Source organism: Etheostoma spectabile, chromosome 12 (genome assembly GCF_008692095.1).
Source record: "Etheostoma spectabile isolate EspeVRDwgs_2016 chromosome 12, UIUC_Espe_1.0, whole genome shotgun sequence".
Lineage (NCBI taxonomy): Eukaryota > Metazoa > Chordata > Actinopteri > Perciformes > Percidae > Etheostoma > Etheostoma spectabile.
Window position 1 is genome coordinate 25235710 of NC_045744.1, and position 23957 is coordinate 25259666.

General features: G+C 40.9%; 1 protein-coding gene across 7 annotated transcripts in view; it reads left to right on the forward strand.

The window, feature by feature from the left end:
• kcnab1b (potassium voltage-gated channel subfamily A regulatory beta subunit 1b) overlaps positions 1-23712 on the forward strand; it is a 47156-nt gene extending 23444 nt beyond the window's left edge. For all 7 annotated transcript variants that reach the window (XM_032531564.1, XM_032531570.1, XM_032531571.1 and 4 more), the window contains 12 exons: positions 1792-1829; positions 2525-2604; positions 3024-3068; positions 4215-4259; positions 9693-9736; positions 13638-13724; positions 19276-19361; positions 21901-22021; positions 22126-22220; positions 22361-22481; positions 22630-22718; positions 22800-23712. In XM_032531564.1, coding sequence (XP_032387455.1) covers positions 1792-1829; positions 2525-2604; positions 3024-3068; positions 4215-4259; positions 9693-9736; positions 13638-13724; positions 19276-19361; positions 21901-22021; positions 22126-22220; positions 22361-22481; positions 22630-22718; positions 22800-22889 — 941 coding nt within the window. In that variant the 3' untranslated portion in view covers positions 22890-23712. The remainder of the gene's footprint in view (positions 1-1791; positions 1830-2524; positions 2605-3023; positions 3069-4214; positions 4260-9692; positions 9737-13637; positions 13725-19275; positions 19362-21900; positions 22022-22125; positions 22221-22360; positions 22482-22629; positions 22719-22799) is intronic.
• The last annotated feature ends 245 nt before the right edge of the window (positions 23713-23957 follow it).

A 23957-nucleotide genomic window follows, 5' to 3' on the forward strand; every position in this document is an offset into this window, starting at 1 on the left:
TGTGTGTGTGTGTGTGTGTGTGTGTGTGTGTGTGTGTGTGCGCGTGCGCTGTGTTGCAGCATCTATGTGCCAAGTTGCTTGATGTATGTGAGGATAAAAGATAAAAATAAACTTGACAACAACTTGAATGATGCAGTGCTGCGCAGGCCCAGCAGGAAAGGAATGGAATATGTTTTAAGCCTCGATATTTGCAAGCCTCGGCCATGAGGCAGTGCACTTCAGCAAAACATTGATTCCTCCATGTGCTGATTTTCAGTACAGGAGTTAAAAGGAAACGAAAATTTCAACGTGGGAATCAAAACAGATTTATGTGGGTGTCTGTGTTTTATCCTCTCAACTACATAATTGTCTTTTAAAGGGAAATTTCTTGAGACTTAGATGAGAAGATTAATACCACCCTCATATGTGACTGTTAGCTTAGCCCACAGACTGAAAGTAGGGGGAAACTGCTAGCCTAACTCTGTCCAAGGGTAACAAATCTGCCTACCAGCTCCTCTTAGGCTCACTAAAATGTAATATCTCATTTGTTTCATCTGTACAAAGACCAAAGTTGCCGTTTTATGTGTGTAGTAAGTTTCTGGACTCTCTGCCAGGTTGCCTGGCAACCTCACAGTGACAACGAGACTCCAGGCTAAACGTCACTGTTTTCACGCCTCTGCGTTTGTACAGATTACACAAATTCACCTCGGCGTGGGAATTGGTGAGGTTTAGTGGTTCTGGTACATTTTGTAACCTACAGACAGAGCTACTGATTTTCCCGTTTCCAGTCTTTATGCTAAACTAAGCTAATCGGCTGCTGGTTGTAGCTCCATATCAAAGCGTCAGTGTGAAATGTTTACATATAAATGAACATCTGTTACATTTAATCCCTTGAGGAACGAGTTCACACAATGTTGAATAAGTCTATCAATAGCTAAAATAAATTCAGCTCAGTGCCATGTTTGTGTGGGCAGTGCGTTTAGATGAATGATGTTTGGCTTCCCGCTATGGTGCCCATGCAAGGATCTCTGAGCAGCAGAGGTGTTTTGCGTTATATGGAAGCCAAACAACATAATCTAAACACACTGCCAACACAAACATGACACAGAGCTGATTTAAAATCAGAAATGTATCCCTTCAAGTATGTTGACAGTGTGGAATGCAAACAAAAACCGCGTTAGCCTATGCTGTTGGAGGAAGAACAGAGGTGTAATTGCTTATTTTTAGAGAAAGTATAATAATACAGTACGTCATTGCAGTCTGTGCATTTATGTGTATATGCACAGTCATGTGTGTATTCACTTGTGTGTGGCAATTGTAAGAGGACCTGTTAGATGGCCTTAGACTAAATCTGAACCATGAGTATGGGAGTTTATTGATAGCTTACTGCTATTACTTATCAAGCCTCTTTTAGATTTGGTCAAAAGACAGGTGTTGACTGTCTTTCTGCACGCAGTAACCCATTTTAGACCATGAGGAAAGAACGATCAAAGAAAGGTTATGGGCAGGATAAAGACACATACAACAGAAAACACCTTAAGCTGGTACACTTTGTTTCATATAAAAATTCTGCACGTAGCTTTCTCATAATAAACTGAAATGGCATGTTTTCTTTCACTCTGAAACACTCAACCCTGACATTTGGCTGTTATGGCTTTAGGGCAGGGGCGTTTTGTCATGTGTCCATGCCAAAATATCAAAGTAATAATTAATGCACCATTAAAACGTTTGTGAGCATAGTTTTTAATGCTTAAGGGTTTGTATGATTGTTTGTTTGGTCCAAAACTTTGACATTGAGGTTTCCTTCAACAGGCACATGGGTAACATTTGGAGGTCAGATCTCTGATGAGGTAAGCTACATGTCAAATATCGTCGCCTGCTCATGAGCAGATGTTGGCTTTCATTATTATAGACCATTTAAATACAACTAGTGAGCACTTGTTAAAACCCCCAATTTGAAGCCCTCATGGGAGCAATTTAGTGGATGTAAAATAGTGTGAGTAGACCACAGTTATTATTCTAGTAATAATGAAGTGTCAAATCCCTGTTGGTTCTACCAAGGCCAGGTTGTAAGGTCTTTTTCCTCCCTGTCAAGTTTTGAAGCAGAAGACTTCTCCTAGTGCATTGATCTGGCCTTGAAGGGGGGAAGCCATTGAATTCAGCTCATTACTGCATTTTTTCCTCTGGGATTAAGTGACACACAAAGAGACACAAACACACTCACCAAAACAAAACCGAGTACAGAAGGAGAAAATCATCCTGACAAAATTAGGCTTCCCATGTATGGCTCTGAATAAACTGCAGGCACAAGAACTAGGTCAAAATAGTCAGGGAAATATATTGAGCAGTAAACAACTTTAATCAACAAGCAGCCATTACAGTGTTCTTGATGAGGTATAGCTCGATGGAAAAGAGATTTACTCTCCTTGAGCTTCTTCAGGAATTTTTCCCAGCCAATCCTTTTTTAAGTGTAATTTGGGGTAGATAAGATTTATAGTTGTGTATTGCACCATACTAGAGGGGAAACCTTTCTTTTCTGTGTCAGGTGGCAGAGCAGCTGATGACTATCGCCTATGAGAGTGGGGTCAACCTGTTTGACACGGCTGAAGTCTACTCCGGGGGGAAGTGAGTGATGTCTCAGACTTGTTATCTATCTCACATAGCCACAGTGCCTTGTCAACCTTCTTCTACATAGGACACAAGATGTTAACAAGGTTTAACACCAGACCATAAATTATTCACCTGCAGTCCCAAAACGAAAGGTAGATTTACATAATCTTATTCTGTCACATATCACTGGAGGCTCCTCACTATGTTCACAGCTTAATCTAACTTCATAGGCCTGGGCATTTGTCTCCCTGAATAATGTGGGACAGGCTGTAGATGTGGGGATAAATAGTAATTTCAAGGTTGCTGGTGAAAATCAGGCATACAATACAGGCATTTATCCTTTATCTTGTACTCTTGCTGATTTTGAATCAGGTATTCAAGCTGCAGCCTGAGATATAATCTCATCATCCCCTTTTGTTTTTTTTTCTTTAAAGAGCAGAGATAATCCTCGGAAACATCATCAAGAAAAAGTGCTGGAGGTAAAGTACAGTCTCTAAATATTCTAATTGTGTTCCATGAATAGGTTTTAGATTGTACATGTGCTCATCCACTACACGGCCAAAAGTATGTGGACAGGACAACAAAAGTTAGCATCTTATCTTTTTCTTTGTTTTAAAGGCATGCACTCTTCTGAGGTTGAAGGGATTTGTTACTATTCAGCCTCACGAGCATTAGTTAGGGTTAGGGTTGTGTTAAGTGATGTTGGATGATAAAGCCTGGCTCAGTGTTGGTGTTCCAATTTATTTTAGATAAAAACATGGTGGCACTGTAATGTTGGAAGAGCAAAGGGCATTAAGGGAACTGTTGCCACAAAGGTGGAAGCCTGCTATTGTCTAACGCAGTTGTCTCCATTCTTTTTGGCTCAAAATTTAACATGAAGTAATCTCTGTGAAGCTGTACTTAGACAACGCTAACAGGTTATTGTTTAACAGATGTGTTTACGACATTAGCATGCTAACATATTAGCAAGTGATGGACAAATCGAATCATCATTGTATCTACAGCATTAACATTTCCTTTTGTTGAAATGAAGGACCCCACAATTTTGGCCTGATGTTGTTTGTGTGCAATATGTTTGTGTAAGTCTGCTTTCAAGCATTGTACATTGTGAATTGAGGAGATGGAAAGTGAGGAATAAGCCTCGTTGTCATCTTTCTTGGCAGTTTGTTAACGCTAATTCACTGATATCTCCTACCTAAATATAACCAAGTAAAAGCATAAAATGTGCAAGCAGCTGCTGTTGAGTGTGAGCTTGTGTCTACACCACAGAAAATAGCAGTTTCATACATCTATACTGCATGCACAGCCACACTGCAGTGATAAGACTCAGCTGTGTGTATCTCTGCCTGCCCTCACGTCAACTATGGATATGTTTAAAATTATTAATTGTTCAAGCATTGGGGATTTTATAAGGACGGAGTTATCTCCTTATTTTGTTTTCTTCATACTAGATAAGTTACACGTTTGATAAAGGAGTGCAGCAAATCTGCCATTTCACGCTGCACAATAGAAAGGAACTGCACCCTTGCATGTCCATGCACACATGGACACACAGGCATCTTTTTAAGAACAGCTTTAAAGTCCTTTTTTATGGCCTTTTGATGTGTCTGTCTGTCTTCCCTCAGGAGATCCAGCCTGGTGATCACCACAAAGCTCTACTGGGGAGGAAAGTAAGTGTGTGTGTGTGTGTGTGTGTGTGTGTGTGTGTGTGTGTGTGGCATCCAGCATGTGTGTTTTCTTATTTAATTGCATTAAGAATGTTGTACACAGGAAAGGACATCCATTACAATTGAGGATAAAAACACAAAGTCCAGGACTTATTTCCATTGTGGTCATCAAAACATTAAATCATTAGCCACATAGCGTGAAATAGCATTGACCATTTTGAAAAACTCACAGAAGCACAGACATGGATGACACTCCAGAAAAATGAGTGACACACACATGCATTTCAACATGGCCATGTTCTCACCCCCACTTGCTTCCCTTCAAACCCTTCATCAGCTTTCTTGTCAAACTGAGCATATCTGCTTCTTCTGTCATGCTGAAGTATTCTGCTCTCAATCTGCATTAGTCAGATTCTTTCTATTTCTAAAGTCTTCAGGCTTGCACTGAAGGAAGAAGAAGCTCCATAAGTAAATCCACGTTCTTGTTCTGGTTTTCTTGTAAAGTATCATATGTAGATCAGTAGAGTATGGCCCAGGTGCGATTTTGAAAATGAAAGTCAAGCTCACCCTCTCAGACTATCTTTAAGGTACCAAATCAGTCTCCACTCCAGACAGATTTAGAGAATGTACTTAACCCCTAGCTGACTACGCTGTGAGACTGTGCCTGAGAGGCCTGTAAAGCATCACACCACCCAAACCCAGTAGATATTTGCGAACTTTATTACACTTCCCTACCTTTTTTGCACAAAATGTTAGAAGACATGATGACATGGAAGAGGGGCAGCATGTTTTTGTGTTTGTACTTTGTTATAACCTAGCTGGAACACCATAGGAAGGAGGGAGGCAGAAATAGAACGTGTGAAATGAAGGATGGAGACAAATAGCAGGCAACTGAGCAAAGAGAAAAACACAGGATCAGAGAGGAAAGAAAGGAGTTAAGTGGAACAGGAAAATGTAGGCATGGGGAAAATTTGAAAGTAACTTAGTGAACACAGGTGGAGGCCGTGGGGCATCTGACAAATCACTGGAGCACAGTTTTGGAGATTTTCAGGTGTTTTGGATTAACGGCCCACAACTGTCTTTGTTTTGGTTGACTCAATACTCTTATTAGACAAAACCGGCAGCTGTTTTTTGAAAATGAAAAACAGCTTTGCTAAACCTACTGTAGACTACATGTTCAGTGCTAGGCCTACATGTCAGACAGACAAAGCTAGCGACTAGCAAGTGAACATAGTGGAGCATTGTTGTGTCCTGTTGATGCGGTTGGTGAACACAGGACACAACAGGATACAAGTGAAAGGGAAGGGGGGGAAATGAAGAATGGTATGTGCAGAAGAGAAGAAGAATAAAGTTTAAAATAGTGCGATACATGTCTCTCGACTTAAACTTAAAATACCTTTACAGAACACCACATTTTGGCAACGAGGATGGCAATTAACATGCCTTTACCTACACTGTCTATGCCTTGCCCTGGTGAACCTGCTATTCCCTTCCCTACATGGTTGAAAATGTTCGAGAACTATATGCTAGTAATCAATGCTAACAGGGAGAAATGGCCCGAAGCAAGAAAGCGTGCTGTTCTTCTCCATGCACTTGGCACCAAGGGACAAAGACTGTTTTACGCACTACCAGATACAGGTACTACATATGCTACTGCAGTGGATGGACTTAGAAAGCACTTCGTTCCTAAAGTAAATGTGATTGCGGAACGTCACAGCGACCAGATGAGTCAATAAACCAGTATTTTGCCGCATTACAAGAACTGGCTGAGCTGTGTGAGTTTGGTGATATGGAGGAGCAAATGCTGATAAAGCGTGTTTTGCGAATACACGGGTACAAGACAGACTTTTGTTAGAAGCGGATCTGACCCTTGCTAAAGCTACTTCACTGTGCAAGTGAATGCAAATGGACACTGTCATGACGTTGAGCTAATAGTGGACACAGGTTCATTAGTTTCTATCATTCCTGAGAGCACATACTATACTTTCTTTCCTACATGTGAACTTTCTGTGCCTGCTGTGAACCTGTTCACATATTCGAGAGAAAATACCTGTTAAAGGGTGTAGTCACTCGTAGTGGTAAAGTCAGGGGCTGCTCTAATAGGGCTAGATCTATTTGTGGCATTGCACATGCGCATTGAGGGCACAAAAGTGTTTACAGCGGACATCTCCGATGATCCTACTACACAGAGGGCACCTACAGCACCAAGCACAATACCTCAGAATGCATCTGAGATCCAGGTACAAGAGATTGGCTGTGCAAAGGGTTTTGCGCACAAAATTCAACTCAAACCAGAAGCTGTGCCAATACAACAGAAAGTCAAAAGACTTCCCTTCTGTGTGAGGCAGGCTGTGTGAGATGAGCTCAAAGACCTACAGGAAAAGGGCGTTATAGAACGCACTGATGCATCTCCATGGGTCTTGCCAATAGTTGTGACACAGAGAAAAGCTCAGGGACCTCTGGGAACCTAACAAAGCCATTGTTAGTGACTGTCACCCGTTACCACACGTGGACGAGCTATTTTCTGAACTGGGAGGAGCCACATTTTTCTCTACCATCCACCTGCCCTCTGCTTACCATCACATGTTACTGCATCCAGACAGCCGTGATATAACTGCATTTATCACACATGATGGACTTTTCCGTTTCTGCTGGGTCTCATTTGGCCTTGCTTCAGCTCCATCAGCTTTCCAGAAGATGACGACGGGCATACTGGCAGTCAGGCCAGGAGTACAGGCATATCTGGATGATGTGATTTGCCACAGAACTACTCAACAGCAGCATGATGCCAACCTACGAAGGGTGCTGCATGCCTTGAACAAGGCAGGACTTAAGCTGAACATGCAGAAGTGCGAGTTCAACCAGACTTCTTTGCAGTTCCTTAGCCACACCATATCCAAAGAGGGGCTATTCCGGACATACAGACCGACAGTTCACTATAGCACTATACAACCCTGAACTGCCTACATATGTAACTACGGATGCCTCTGATTACAGACTAGGGGCTGTACTGAGCCAACTTCATTCATAAAACACAGAGAGAATCGTGGCTGTTGTATCCAGAACACTTTCTACTGCTAATAGGAAATATTCCACTGTGGAATGTGAAGCACTGGCATGCGTTTGGGCAGTAGAAAGGTGGAGAACCTATCTATGGGGACAGCATTTTGTGTTACGCACGGATCATCATGCACTTACTACCCTGCTTACGTCCAAGGGTACTGACCGTGCTGGACTCCGAATTGCGAGGTGGTCTGCATGACTACTTTGCTTGATATATGATGTTGCTTACCACTCTGGGAAACTGAATGTGACTGCCTTTCCAGGCTCCCAATGCCTAACACATGAGAAGCTGAAGTGGAAATGGACATACTAGCAGCTACTGTTTTCATGGAGTCTTTGCATGCCATGTCCTTTTTGGTGTTTACTGCTGCATGTGACACTTGTCCTGAACTGACTCAATTGTGACAGCAAATACAGAAAGGCTGGCCAACATGCAGAAAGAATGTACCAAATGAGCTGGATTCATACTTCAATGTACAAGACGAACTGGCTGTAGACAAAATTGTACCTACATCACTGCAATCCAAAGTGGTAGATTTGGCACATGAGGGGCACCAGGGAGTGGTGCGCACTAAACCGAGACTGCGAGAACTGTATCGGTGGCCACAAATGGACAAAGATGTACAGAGTAAGTTAACTTAATGTGTGTCATGCCAATACAATGACAAAACAGTGAAAGCTGCACTGTGAGACAAAATCAACAAAACAGTAAGGAGTATACAGACAGAAAGCGAGGAGCAAAAATGCCCACCTTCCAACTGAACAATGCTGTACGAGTCCGGAGACCGGAAAATCTCTACAAGGGGTCATCCAAATACACAAACCTCTGACAGTTGTAAAGAAGGTCGGACCAAGTACTTACCTTCTCAGTGATGGCTGGAAATGGAATGCCTCAAAACTGGTGCATTTCCCAAAGGAGGCTCTAGCTTGCAGCAGTGAGAACAATGAGACTACACTGAAAAGACTCACTGTGACTTGCCCAACATGAGAATGTGCATGTTGGGCAAGAACCAGGCCCTAGACGCACCACCAGAGACAGAAAACCACCTCAATGGTTAACAGACTTTGAGAGATGATTATGGTACAGGATCCATGTGTGAACTGTGCAAATTGAAAAAGAAATGTCATACTGTTTTGAGGTCTGAGTATACGAGCTAAGACAAGAATAACCTAATTTCATGTCAAATTTAGGTTTACAGGTACTATCCTTAGTGAAGGTTATTTTACCGAGGTTGAGGGTACCAATGTTCAAGTGACTTATTCCTTTAAGAAAAGGGGAAATGTGTCCTGTTGATACGGTTAGTGAACACTGGGAGTGCTAGAGTGCACAGTTAGGATACAGGTGAAAGGCATGTAAGTAGATGAAGAATGGTATGTGCAGAAGAGAAGAAGTATAAAATTGAAAGTAGTGTGATACATGTCTCTCAGCTCATATTAAAAATACTTTTACAAAACACAAGCATTTTGCAGCTACTGAGTCAGATATTTCCCTCAGGTCACCAAAACCGATATTAAAAAAAAGGAACAATCAACTTACATTTGTTCAGTGGCCAGACACACGACTCCAAGCCAATGCTAATGTGGCTCCGTCGGTGTAGATAATTAACGCGTTCGCCATGACAACTTCTTTAAATTATGTTATGTTTTTGTGTTTGTTGCACTGCAAAGTAGCCCCAAATCAATAGTGTAAAAATTTTAATGGTTTCTTTTAGAGTTCTTTAAATGACTGACCTGAAAGAGGCATGTGTATGTTGTAGATTGGAAGTGCTACATCAAGTGCTACTATACTATTACCTACTATACAAGGAATAATATATATTTTAGGTAGCCTAGTTAAATGTTCAGACATGTGTAATCTGAATTTTGCATCGTGGCATGTAAAAAATACTAGTAACTATAAATAGATAGTCAGATGTAGTGAAGTTAAAGGCCTAATATTTCTCTCTATGTGTTAGTGAAATAGAAGTATTAAGTTGAAAATTAAATCAATCAAGTAAAGTACCTGTACATAAAATACAGCAGCCTACTTGAGTAAATGTACTTTATGTTCCAGCCCTGCATCTAAAGGAAAAAATGTAAAACAAGTGATTCACCTGCAAAATCACCAAAGACCCGCTAACTGGGAGGCCATTGGCTAAATCACTGGCCATCAGGACAGACGGTGACAACAAGCCTTGTGTTTGCTCGCTGCACAGACCCACTGCACAGTTTGTTCTATAGCCGCGGGCACACTGCGTAGCGTCGAGTGGGTGTATTTCTCTTCAGTGATTTGTTTGTTATGCAGGCTCTTGTTTGGCATGGTTAATGATCTACACCAATTCAAGAGAGCTGTGTGTACGTGCATGAATGTGTCTCCTTTGTCTCCTGTTGCAGAGCAGAGACAGAGAGAGGGCTCAACAGAAAGCACATCATTGAAGGTAACAAGTTGATTTCCTCTCTGCTGCTTTGTCCTTCACATCACCCCATTACTCGGAGTCCCGCTGCACTCCTGTAATCTCCCCCTTTTAACTCTTTTTTTTTTTTTCTCGCCTTTTTTCTTCCCGTCTGTGTTTTCTCTGTGCTCTTTGATTTTTATCAGCATGTGCACCCAGGTGAATGTTTTGATGTTTTGTTTTTTCAGTCGTAACACATTTACAGGTGTCTTTTTGAGGAAACTGTTGTATCATAGTTCTACTACATATCTAGCATCCTCTCTTCTCCTCTCCTCCTAATGACCGACCTCTCTCATCTCATTGGCTTGCTCTACCTTACCTTCCTAACAACTCACCATCCGGTCCACAGCGCAATGCACCTTTTGCAGTGACTCAGCTCTCTCCTACGTTATTAACATTCACCACAGCCTCTGCAAATCCCTCCCCCCAAACCATGGCAGGGGGTACATACTGCAAGTGTGCCAGTCCAGATGATAGTTAGCATCCATGAGAGATAGCTGCAGTATCCCCGTCACGACTGAAGCGGTACAGTACATGTCACCACAGGCCAGTCAATGAATCATTTGATTGTTTGAGTGACATTTACGAAGACAGATGGGCTGGCAAAGTTAACGATCAGCAATGATAAACCATGAGGTGCAAGAAATGTGAACCGTTTTCCTCACAGGACGAAGACATTCCTCAACAATTTCATCGTTTCAAAGAGACTTTCGTAGAACACATAATTAAATGCATTATTCATCGCAGATGCAAGTAGAATAGCTTTGTTGTTCACCATCTTTTCTCAGTTCAAAAAATAGACTTCCTTCATAGCCAGTAAACCCCAGCTAACGAGACAGCAGAAACTGCTTGCGACGACATGGCATGCTCAGATTAGGATCCATGTAATGGGTGTTTCCGGGGAGTGCAAGTGACAGAGGAAGGAATAAATCGTTGGAACAGCGGTGGGGAAAGCGTATATCTCAGCTGGGATTAGCGGGCAATGAGGAAGCCTCTGGCATTAATCTGCTTTGCACCCTCTCACATACTCGAGAGCGCAAGAGTGTCTTTTGACGTGACTCTCCATTACTCTGCTGTCCTCCTTTGTGACAGTCTCCTGTGTTCGCTTTTCATCTTTCATCTAGTCTTCTATGTGTGTGTAAAAAAAAAAATGGGGGACTGATCTCACAGTACTGTTTTGCCATCTCTCATCCTCTCCTTGATGTACAGTGTTTCACTTGCAACAAATACTGAAAGCTGAGCCAGAGAGAAAGAAATGAGCGCTAATTTGTTTTCTGATCTTTCGTCTTTTTTATCATCCTCTCAGCTTTGAGTCGTTCGGTTCCTCCACCGCCTATCAAAACAGCATTCATTTATGTAACAAGGATTAAGGTTTGCACAGATGCAGGGATTTTTCCACATTGATCTACTTTCCAGAAGATAGTGGTATGAACTCAGCTTGATACTGATTAACCTTTTTAAAATTCTTTTGAATCAAATACAGTGACTATTTTTGCACTGAAAAAGTGGTATAGTAGCTGTGCATAAGGGACAACTAAGAATTTTTGACAGCAGCGTTACCCATAGATCTAAAGAATATCAATCAGTTATCAATCTATTGTTTCAATGATAAGCAACGTGTAAGGTCCTTTTTTTTAACACGGTTTATATGAAATTCCATATTTAAACAAGGAAAAGGCCAGCATGACAACTTACTGAGTCACTTCTTGTATGTGTAAGTAGGTCAACCATATTCACTATTTCACTAAAGTGTCCAATTGTTTAAAGCATGACATGTGTAACTTTTGCTGAAAACTTGCCACTGTGGCTAAATTGTGGCAGTTATGACATAGTGCTAAATGCAAAATTACTACTACTACAGCCGTACAGGACCAGCAAAGGGCCAAGATTCAGAAAGACAGCACACTGACTCAATAATGCCCAATACTTAACTAACATTTGCCACCAGAATGTTGTATGTCTTCTCTCAAAAGTTACCTAGTCATGCTTTAATGTGTCAAATTTCAACTGTTTGCATTTTGAAGTCATGGTTCTGCTGTGTCACAACACAAAATACATTTTAACATCCATGCTGTGTCAGGAAACACACAGCTGTAGCTAAACTCACAAGCAATGGCTGAATTCCAAGCAGGTGTTCAGTTCCTCTTTTATTGCATGCATGCTCACTGTTGGGACATTTTAATAGAGTTGAACCATTTATTAATGGTATGTCTTACACCTGTGCTTTTCCTGCTATAACAAGTCAAAATATCTGCTTTGAAAAAAAAAAATTAACAAAACCTGCTTCATGACCTCCAGCCTAACAACAGCTTTACCTTTTGCTGGCCATAAAGCCAATACGATTCATTGATGAAACTAAAAATTAAAGCTTCTGAGACTTGGCTTAACCTGCCTAACTGTCAGTTACAGAGAGAGACAGCAGCCCAGTCCTCATGCACCGCCGTTTCTTTGTCCCCCTGTCCATTAAAGTCCTTAACACCACCTGAAATATGTGAATGCTTCAGCTGTGCTTGTTGTTGATGATCCCTTTTATATACATGCATTGCACTTTTCTGATGTATTGTAGATGGGCATGTGCAATTGATGCATAATTGTATCTGTTGTATTGTTGTTTTGCTGTGATTTTATAATGCAGACACTGTGTTGTCCAAGGCAAATTCCACAGATTCATAAACGAGCACTCAGTCAATCCTCATTATTCACTCTGTCATTTATGAAATAGTCTGAAACGGCATTATATGCCACTTCATGGAGCCTTAGATTAGCCCTCTGCATTTGCTCTAGGGTGTGGGCTGCAGCTGCTTCCTGGGAGCCTGTGCCAAGCGGCACACAGCACCAAACAAAAGCACCTCTCCACAAGAGTATCCCTCTCCAACACTACCACCAATGTATCTACGGGAGAGAGAGAGGATGTTATTCTGAAGTACATGTGGCAAAAAATGACATTCACAAGGAGATATTACCCATTTTTTACTGGCAAAGCATCCTCCAGTGTTCTTATGTTCTTCAAAAAGAGGCTGGCAAGCTGAGGCAAGGAGTGCACCTTGAGGAACACATTTTTACAGTTTTTAATTTAATATTTGAGAACTTTGAATTCATTTGTTTAAACAGTTTTGAGGTGATAAAAACATTATTTTTATTGCATACAATTCAGTATTTAGTTGTTTGGCAAACGGGACTTGTAGTCCCAAAACCATGACCTCTACGAGGTAAACCAGAGAGAATATGACAACATAAGCGAGCTGGATCAAAAGATGGGCCAGGCCAGATGCAGCTGGCGGGCCTTGAGTCACATGTGGTCAACTGTCACTTTGCCATTTTAATGAACATGTTGACTTTAAATCCCCCCCTAACTTACCTTATTTGCTCTTTTACCTGATGCCATTGTTTAGTCTTGAACACATGGAGTTGGACACCATCATACATATTTAAGTTAAAACAACTAGAATCAATATTGGTTGGTGGAAGAAAATTTGGTTGTTGCAGGTTTATGCAAGCTGCAAACAATCCAAGTTTAACCAAATAGAGTTTATATGCATAACAGTGTCGAAAGGTGTCAAGGGACAACATTTTCCACTTGCTAGCATGTCTAAATGATCCTAAGTCTTCTTGGTCCACTGATATTAGGAGAAGTATATATTAGTAATAGGGTGACACTCAGGGCTCATGTGGCTATGTTGAATCCTTATTTTTAAGTGTGTCAAATTACCCTTTTGGAAATTTAGAAATATTTCTATTTCTGTGTTACTGCCATAGTTAGTAACATCTATTGGCACCACTGCAGATGTGCTCTATGCTCATGATTCTCAATGCTCATGACATTTTTTGGGTTTTTTTTTTCAACTGACTTATATATTTCTCAACATCTTCTCTCCTCTCACTTCAGGTTTAAGGGGCTCCCTCCAGAGGATGCAACTTGAGTACGTGGATGTGGTTTTTGCCAACCGGCCAGACAGCAACACTCCCATGGAGGGTGAGTAATGGCTGACCAGACGTGGGGATTTGCTAGGGACAAATCAAATGGGAACAATGTTGTTCTGTAACATGAGACGGTGATAAATACTGACTGCTGTCCTCACTGGACTGGTGACCTTTGCCTTTGACCAAAGGGGTTTGTCTTTGAGGTTGACTGTGTATGACCCTCTGACATGCACACATATTTTAAGTAATCTGACAATCTTGTCTCCTCTCTCATCCTCTATTTTAGTCAATCACTCTCCCTCTCTTTCTCTTTCTGTCTCTGTGGGATCACTAGTTTCCACAGGGTCTCTGAGCTACGCCCGCTCCCAGCCCTCCCTGTTCTTCAGCAGGATTATCTGGCCCCCCAGGGGGTAGCTGGTGTATTTTTGGGCTGGTCTCACTAGATACAAGCCCTACTGTGCGCTCTATCCCTTCAACACTCTACTGCCTTTCCCACAAATCTACTTCATGTGACCATTTATTTCTTTTAAGCACATCCAGTTTCTTCTTCAATTACTTCTACTTTGTGAGGTGGAAATCATAGATACTTGGGCCACTCTTTTATCCGATCTCCACAGCGCTGTGAAGTAAGGTCTGGCTAGAAGATAGAAGAAAAAAACACTCTGGCTTGTTTGCACTTCTTTAAACCAATCGTCCTGCAAAAATAGTCCAGGGAAGGAACTTATTCTGGTGGAACGTTTGCACCCAGCAAAAGAAAACGCCTCATTAAATGAAGTTAACTGTTTACACTAAACAGTAATGTGAGCTATTTAAATTAGCTGGATACATGGTTAATCTTACCAGTGTATCTCTGTGTGTAATTTGTCCACAGCAATCCCCACCAATCGGTCCTAAAATGTCCCAGTTGGAGAGAGTTAATGCCGTAAACATAGTATTTGTAAATCTTCACAATCATTACCCAAAAGAACCAAGCAGGCCTGTCTTGTTGCACGATACAAATTTTCTTCAAAACCTTTTTCAGTGTGGAGCTTGCTAGCTCAAAGGTTCTTGTTGTTTCCCAAATTAAACAGAGTGATGTGAGTTAGTTATCGTGGAAATGTACTGTTAATCCAGACTAATCCAATTTTAACCCTTGTCCCAGGTAGTATTTGGCTGATGGAGTACCACTGGGCTCACTGGAATATTCTTTCCGTCTTTTTCTGTCTTTCATCTTTGCCCCCCATGAGTGCTGTGAACCAGCAGACTGTGAGAGGCCAATCTGTCATATTTATCGTTCCCTTGACCTCACTGTCACTGGTTGTACAGGTGCCTGGCAAGCAGATCCTGCCGCCTGCTCCGCCAAACCTTCTAGAAACCTGTCTCTGCAGATATACTCTACAGAAGTTAATTCACCATTGACAATGGATGTAGAGAAGTCTAATCTGATTGATAGATTAGATGATCAAAACTGCAGAGAGACCGACGCAGACACATATAACGATAGATAGGCTGTTTTGCTTTCAGCAGCTCTGCAACACAGTGGCTCCATTAATCAGTGTAAAACATTGTGTAGCACATTTTCATCATCCTTAATTAGCCTACAGCAAAGCAAGGCCGCAGATATAAATCACTGCGTAGAGGGTCAGTCACTTTTAACAACTTGAGAGAGAGTGGGACTGCATGTACAGACCCGCGCAAAATGAAGACTAAGATTTTCTAAACAGCTTCTGTTGGGGATAATGTTGTAATTATAGATGGTTTGTTACCGTTTTTTGGTTCCCGATACCGATTCTGATACCTGAACTTGCGTATCGGCCGATACCGAGTACTGATCCGATACCATTGTGTCATATATTTTACTATGTTTTAACAACTGTATGCTACTATCCCTGTATGGATGGGATATGATTTCTATCTTTGTTGTCGGTCTGGCTCAGGTTAAACTGTTTGTGACACATGAACAAACATAAACAATGAACAGAACTTTATTCTATCATCCAGTTTGACAGTCAGTTATAATGGAAAAAGAACATAAACAAACTACTTTAACGTAGATTTTCTTTAGTTTTTTTTTTTTAACGTGGTATCTGATCGGTGTACAAACCCCAGTACTTACCAATACCAGCGTTTTTGGCAATACCAATACCAGTATCGGTATCGGGAACATAGTAGCAATGCCAACATGCAAAAATGTGGGATTCCTACATCTCTGTGGGCAGTTCCAGTTCATTGGACTCATTCACATGTCTAAGATATTGACAAACACACCCACACTTAAAACCGTATTGAAAGCATTGCAGTTCATGTTGTCTTAAAATTGAAATACTAAATGTATGTGTGCATGTATTTGTGTAGAAATTGTGTAAGGTATTTTGTTCTTGTGACTTTAACTGCTCATGACTTTGTGGTAGACAACATGTGTCCCCCTGGGGACAGAAAAAGTGATGTCATGGCTGCAGAGTCACCCTTTGTTACCATCACCCTACTTGTTCTTGACTTGCTTTGTCTTTTGGCTTGTATCCAGGACCAACTTGTCTCACAAATATTCCTCCTCCCTTTACTGGATTTGAGTCCACTTTCATTTTCTCTACTGCTTTTTACTGTTGTAGCTGGCACTTATAGTAGTGATGAGACTAGACGTTTTACCCTGAGGGGTTAAAGACCTAGCTGGAATTTCATCTCAAAGGTTGCCAAATAATGTAGTCCATAAAGCACTTGCATCACAGCATATATTATGAGAATGTGACTTAAGGAGAAGCATCTGTGCCATTGTCAACTCAGTTACTTCCACCAAGGGGGTCATGTTTTGGTGCAGTCTGTCTGTCTGTCTGTCAGACAGCAAGATTACAGAAAAACAAAGTGTGTAGCATGGGCCAATAGAACTTTACATTGCAAGATAGGGCATGTCTTGGCAGAGGTCTGCGCTTTCTGAGTGCCCTTCTAGTTTAATAGGCATACCATAGCCTGCAGAGTAAACTGTCCAAATTGTAGCACAAGTTTGCTTCCCAGTCAATTAGCATCCTTTTTATTTGACAGAGCATTGTGCTGCAAATTGAATCCATCAATCAACTGAATATGAAAACCCTCCGGACAGAGTGAATAAAGAATCGGACACAGGCAGAGGAAAAAGACCAGACATGGCATCAATACATCGACTTTATAACAATCCTTTTCAGCCAAGAGCAAATGAAATGGTACCGCCACAGCAGACCAAACACAAACCCCAAGCCATCCAGTCAGGATATAAGTGCCAGGATATCAGCTCTCTCCTCAAATGTTCAGCAATAAAGAGTGGCAGGCAGGATGGTCTCACCCACTCAGTGCCTCATGTTTTATCTTCCTTTTGGCCGCACTTTCATAACCTTCTTTCCCACGATTATAAAACTGATAAAGGGCTTCATCAGCTATTGAAATTCTCCTGTTGTATGACAAATTGATCACCACTCTGTGGATATGCATGAGGAGAATAAACATTAGCTTCAAAATAAACACCACCTCCCAATAAATCAACTTTCACATAGACACCTAAACATCCACAAAGACACCTGTCCAGAATATGGATGTTGCTGTATGTGTCGCTGAATGCATTCGTCCACACTGCTGGCCGAAGTTGACCAAATTTTGGCAACTCAGGGGAGTGTTACTGCTGTCAGAGGTCTCAAGGACGACTTGACCCACATGTCACGTATGTGCTCACACAAAAACAAACATATCAAACATTTAGTAATTAGTTCCAAACAATATTCTCTATAGAATAAATTACAATTCTTTCAGAAACTAATTTTCTAAACAACATGGCTATGTTTTCTTATCTTCAGCAAAGCATGCTGTGCCAGTAAATTGTGAATAAAAGGAATAGTTATAAATATGTGTATGCACGTTATTGCGAGAGTTAGTTAAAAATATGGACACCTCATGTCTGTAGGTAAATATGAAACTATGCTTAGCTTAGTTTAGTAAAGGTCTAAACACTTAAACTGGGGGAAAATAGCTAGCCGAGCTCTATCTAAAGGTGTGTTAAATCTGTTTCTATACAAATTAAAGAGTCAAAAATCTTGGGTTTGACAGAGCAAGGCTTGCTGTTCCTCTGTTTCTAACCTTTGTGCTAAACAAGCTAACTGGCTGCTGGTTATACCTGTGTGTTTACTGTACAGATGCTATTATATTATATTTGGTGGTATGAAAATGGTAGTGATCTTCTCATCTACTGTTAGTTGTTAACCAATTCCATACATTCAAGAGCGTATCAACACAGTACATAATGTTAATGTGGCCACAACTTCACCCACATCATCCTCCTTAAAAACCCGCAGTGGGCTTATGTGAGTGGGGTGCTGATGATGTACACTGGGTAGCTGTGGCATCTGGGGATGTTGGAGTTGATGAGTCACTGGGCCTCGTAACAAGACTGGTCAGTAGGCAAGCACGTTTGTTGCTGTAGATCAAGTTGTCACTCCGAGGTTCCTACTTGGTTTTCAGTTTCTCCTTCCGTCTTTACATCCTTCCAAATCCCTCCCTCCTTTACGGAGCAGATGCACTGTTATTCCTCCACACACACACACAGACACACACTTGCTCTCTGGCTCTTACTGAGCAACATTTTGGTCCAGATAGAGAACTACTGATGAAAAGGAGACACTCTTTTTTTAATCACACACTGCTGTGGTCTCATCTCTTCACTCTCATTTTAAGTCTCTCCGCTTCATATTTGCTCTGGGATACGATGACCTGAGTCTTATTTTAGGTATACTCATGCTGTGACCTGAAATTGCATTGTCCGTTACTGTTATATGTTGTATGTCTTAAATGTGGTTTAATGTGCTGTTGCCTGTCTTGGCCAGGACATTCTGTTAAAGGAGATTTTCGTAATCTTAATGAGGCTTTTCCTGCAATACGTTTTAAGTAAATAAACTAAATTCCAAATTGACATTGCGGTTATGTATGTTTCATTAATGCATTCAAAGTGCAATTACAGACTGAAGATAGACATAATAGACTAAAGTAATCACAAATACTTCATTGCCATGTTGCTATTTTCCTCAGTAATTAGAGAGTTTGTGCACACATTCAAAATTATATTTCTCCTCCTGTGTGAGATGTCCTTTGTTAAAAACTCCTTTAAAGCAGAACTTCACAATAGTTTTTCTTAGATACAATTTTGCTTATCCACTATTCCATCCACCACTACTTCCTTGCTGCATCCAAGTGGCAAGGCCACTTTGGCTGATTTCAACCCCTACAGCTGTAGCTATAGTTTATCCAACTGCACTGGGAGTCTTTTCATTTAACCCCTGCAGCGTTTGGCCACAGTAAGTCGTATAATCCCCAACAAAGACTATGTGCTTCTGAGTTTAAAAGGACCTTGCTGTGTCAAGCCTTTTATGAGAATTGTGCTGAAAAATACCAAATGAGTCTAATTCTCTGGGTTTGTTTTTTGTATATAATGTGAAAATAATGTAATAATAATAATAATAATAATAATGTAAGGTGTTGCAAATTGACCTTAAGTAGAGTTTTTAAAATGGTCTTCCCTGCATGGGTTATCTAAAAGATGCAATTGTGGCGCCATCCACTGTTTGGTTATTGACAATGAACATCTGCTCTTTTGTGTTTTGTTTTTACAGAGATAGTGAGAGCAATGACACATGTGATCAACCAGGGGATGTCTATGTATTGGGGGACATCCAGGTGGTCTGCCATGGAGATCATGGTGAGTTATTGTAACAAGCAACATTACAAAAAAAAAAAAAAAAAGCTATTTAGGATTAGGCAATTTATTAAAGGTCCAATGGCATGAAAAGTTCACTTTATGAGTTGTTTTAACATTAATATATGGTTCCCCAGCCTACCTATGGTCCCCCAGTGGCTAGAGATGGTGTAAATGTAAATGTGCTGTATTTATATAGCGCTTTTCTAGTCTTAACGACTACTCAAAGCGCTTTTACATCATACAGGAAACATTCATCATTCACACACATTCATACACTGTGGCCGAGGCTGCCGTACAAGGTGCCACCTGCTCATCAGATAAACACTCACACACATTCACACTCCGATGCGCAGCACCGGGGGCAACTGGGGGTTCAGTGTCTTGCCCAAGGACACTTCGACGTGCGACTGCAGGGCCAGGGATCAAACCACCAACCCTCTGATTGGCAGGCAACTGCTCTACCACTTAGCCACAGCCACCCCTATCATGGTGATAGGTGTAAACCGAGCCCTGGGTATCCTGCTCTGTCTTTGAGAAAATGAAATTTTGAAAATGGAATCTTTCCCCTTTATGAGGTCATGAGGGCAAAGGTTACCTCCCCTTTCTCTGCTTTGCCCGCCAAGAGAATTTGGCCCGCCTATGAGAAAGAGAGAGACATCATGGCTTGCAAACCATAGACAGTTAAAGAAATTGACCACCAGATCCTGTTGCTCTGGACGGAGACCAGTGAAGGCTATGAGAAGCTAGACAACGTAGATGTGACGTGAGCAACCAATCTGAAAGTTGTAAGTCTTCCGGTAGCTGTGCCAGGAGAAATCTGAATTATTCCGAACCTTGCAGAGACATAGAGCGTAGGTATATAAAAATAATAATAATAATAATAATAATAATAATAATAATAATAATAATAATAATAATAATACGTTTTATTTAAAGGCGCCTTTCTCGGCACTCATGGATGTCACACAGGGTATTCATATATTAAAAACAGCAAAACAAATACTATACAGTAAAACAAATACTATACAACAGCAAAACAAATACTATACAACAAAACAACGGAAAAGGCAGAGCAATAGACATTTAAGTGGAATAGGCAGTTTTAAACAGATGTGTTTTGAGTTGTGACTTGTAATGGGGGAATGAATCAATGTTTCTGAGCTGGGGTGGTAATGAGTTCCAGAGACGGGGAGCAGAGAGGCTGACTGCTCGGCCCTCCATGGTTACAGCCTTATCATTGCTAACTAAAATGCCAGTTAACGTTAGTAATTAAACCTAAACAGCTAATGTAAGTCGAAACTGCCTGCGAGCTTCTCCTGTACTGTTCGGTAATCCCTCTACTGTGCAACAGTAAGTTGCGTGGTTATAACACAATTGTTAGCCTATTTTCACAAAAATGTCTGTTACGGAGCCATAACGTAAGATACAAGATAATGGAGCCTTTTTATACATTGTCATGTTTCTTTAGAAATAAACAATGGACAAACAGAGTCTTTAAACGCTTCAGATATAAAGTTATTTGCTGTCAAAGTGACGTCAAAATGAATGGCATTCAATGGAATGTTAACGGCGGGTGGGAGACAGGCTTACCCCCTGACAAACACGTGAAGCATGGCAGTTGGTCAAGGCCACCCCCCCTCCTCAATAGCATTTAAAGCTACAGACAAAGAAATGGCACAGACTAATAAAAGCTCATTGTGGGACTGGCTCTAGTGGCGGTAATTCTGCACCAAGGCTGAATTTTGGTAAAGAGACTTCAGATACAGTATTAGGGGACCACTAAGGTCTATATAAAAGAGACTTCAGATACAGTATTAGGGGACCACTAAGGTCTATATAAAAGAGACTTCAGATACAGTATTAGGGGACCACTAAGGTCTATATAAAAGAGACTTCAGATACAGTATTAGGGGACCACTAAGGTCTTTATAAAAGAGACTTCAGATACAGTATTAGGGGACCACTAAGGTCTATATAAAAGAGACTTCAGATACAGTATTAGGGAAGCACTAAGGTCTGTATAAAAGAGACTTCAGATATAGTATTAGGGGACCACTAAGGTCTGTATAAAAGAGACTTCAGATATAGTATTAGGGGACCACTAAGGTCTATATAAAAGAGACTTCAGATACAGTATTAGGGAACCACTAAGGTCTACATAAAAGAGACTTCAGATATAGTATTAGGGGACCACTAAGGTCTACATAAAAGAGACTTCAGATATAGTATTAGGGGACCACTAAGGTCTGTATAAAAGCATCCAAAAAGTAGCATGTCATAGGACCTTTAACACTTGTTGTCTACCCCTAAAATCATCTTGTGGGAACATTTTACCATGAAACATAATTTAAAACAAATGTGCTGTCTAAATCACCACTACATATCCACTACCACGTAATATGCAGTCTAAATTACCACTACAAAGTCAGATGCCTTCAAATAAAAACATCTTTAAACATAAAGGTCAGTGTTGCAGATCTTTTCTCATCTCCTTAACATTTCTTCTCTTTCTTTTAATTGCCTTTTCACATTCAATTAGGAAGCATACTCTGTGGCCAGACAGTTCAATCTAATTCCACCAGTGTGTGAGCAGGCAGAGTATCACTTCTTCCAGAGGGATAAAGTGGAAACTCAGCTGCCAGAGCTCTACCATAAGATAGGTAAGGCTATACTAGGCTTCTCCTGAAGTCCAACTTTTGTGAATAGATTTAGGGCTGTGATAGATTCTGTATTATGTTGCTCAGTGACGACTGTTCTATCTCAGGTGTTGGTGTGGTATCTTGGTCACCTTTGGCCTGTGGAATCATCACTGGGAAGTACGAGAACGGTATCCCAGAATCCTCCAGGGCCTCAATGAAGGTACAGCTTAAATTTATTTTGACCACCTGGCTATGTATCCATACGTTTTAACCTTTTTACTTTTATCCAACAAGCACAATACCTAATAAAACATAATCTGGTTCAAGTTATTTCTGCTTGTTCTGTTACTCCTCCTCTAGCCATACCAGTGGTTGAGAGAAAAAGTAATGAGTGAGGATGGGCGAAAACAACAAGCCAAGCTAAAAGAACTGGCTCACATTGCGGAGAAGCTTGGTTGTACTTTACCACAGCTAGCCATAGGTAAGGAACAATATGAACATCCTAAGACCCTAAACCTTCCATCCCTGTGAGAGCGAACAAAGAAAATGTTTCTCATGACCAAATTTAGCATTTCTCTACACACTGTCTGATACCGCCTATCCTAACTCCTCCTATCCCTGATCATTAGCTTGGTGCCTGAGGAACGAGGGAGTCAGCTCAGTGCTGCTGGGATCCTCCAATCCAAGCCAGCTAACAGAGAATCTGGGAGCCATTCAGGTATGAAGCCTAAATAATATAATAACTATTTCATTATTTGGTCTCGACAAACACCAGTCTTTCTTTGTTTTGTGCACGCAGGTAATTCCAAAGATGACTGCAGGTATTGCTTCAGAAGTGGATAATATATTGGGAAATCGTCCTCACAGCAAGAAGGACTACAACCATTAGGATGCACCCTGTTTTAGTGAACTATGCTTGAAAAAGCTTAACAGAGCTCAATTCTTACAGCCATGGCACCATAGTGCGTGCCCAACTTTGCTTGTGTGCGCGTATGGCGTGTATGTGTGACTGTGTAAAGTCCTCTGCTTGGCTTCTTGTCTGTATGAAGATCAACCAGTACTCATTCTGAAGTGAGCTACTTGACAAAACATGCATGCTATAGCTATATAGCAGCCTGCCACTGGACGGAACAACAGTTAGAAGATCCAGTGAGATGATTTCTAGGTCAAAATTCTCTCTCTTGGAGCAAAACAAATTTTAAGTAGCAAAATAATAGATTAGATAACTGCACAATTAAACTCAAGTGGATTGACAACTAGCGTGTGCCAGTTACCGAAAAGCTTGTCATTGTATCACGAAGATAAAACTGAAGAAGCACTTATTGTCTAGAACGTTTTTTAGGCCAAGAACCCCTTAGCTGAAAGAGAGATGGAGCAGGGACATACATAGGGACTACAGATTTTATGAAATTGAGTTAAACTGGGCCTACAGTAACGTGTAGGGTGGCCTTTTGTGGTACATACAACACTAATCTATTCAAATAATTTTTGACATTTATATATTTATATATCATGTTTAAATGTTAAACATACATGTAGCACAGTGAATCCTTAAGCTTAATTGTCTCTGCGTATGGCTACCTTACCTACAGGCCAATAAGCATCATCAACATTTTGTACATTTAAAAACAGATCTCAAATAGGCCGATTTATCTTTGCTTATACTATGTTGAACTCATGTTTATGTATATTCTCATACATTAACTTTTGAACTTTTTTTAAGTGAATAAACAATATCTTGGGGGCCCCCTGCAGTAACTCTGAGGACCCCCTAAGGGTCCGGGCCCCTTGTTAAAGATCGCTGGTCTAGGAAGTAGCACATAAGCTTATGGCAGTAAAGTAAATACATGAAAAAAAGATGACGTGTATCAAAATGTACCTGCTGTTACAGAAATCTACCTTACTAGATGTTTGTGATGTGAACAAAAAAATCGATGATGACATAGAGTATGTAATT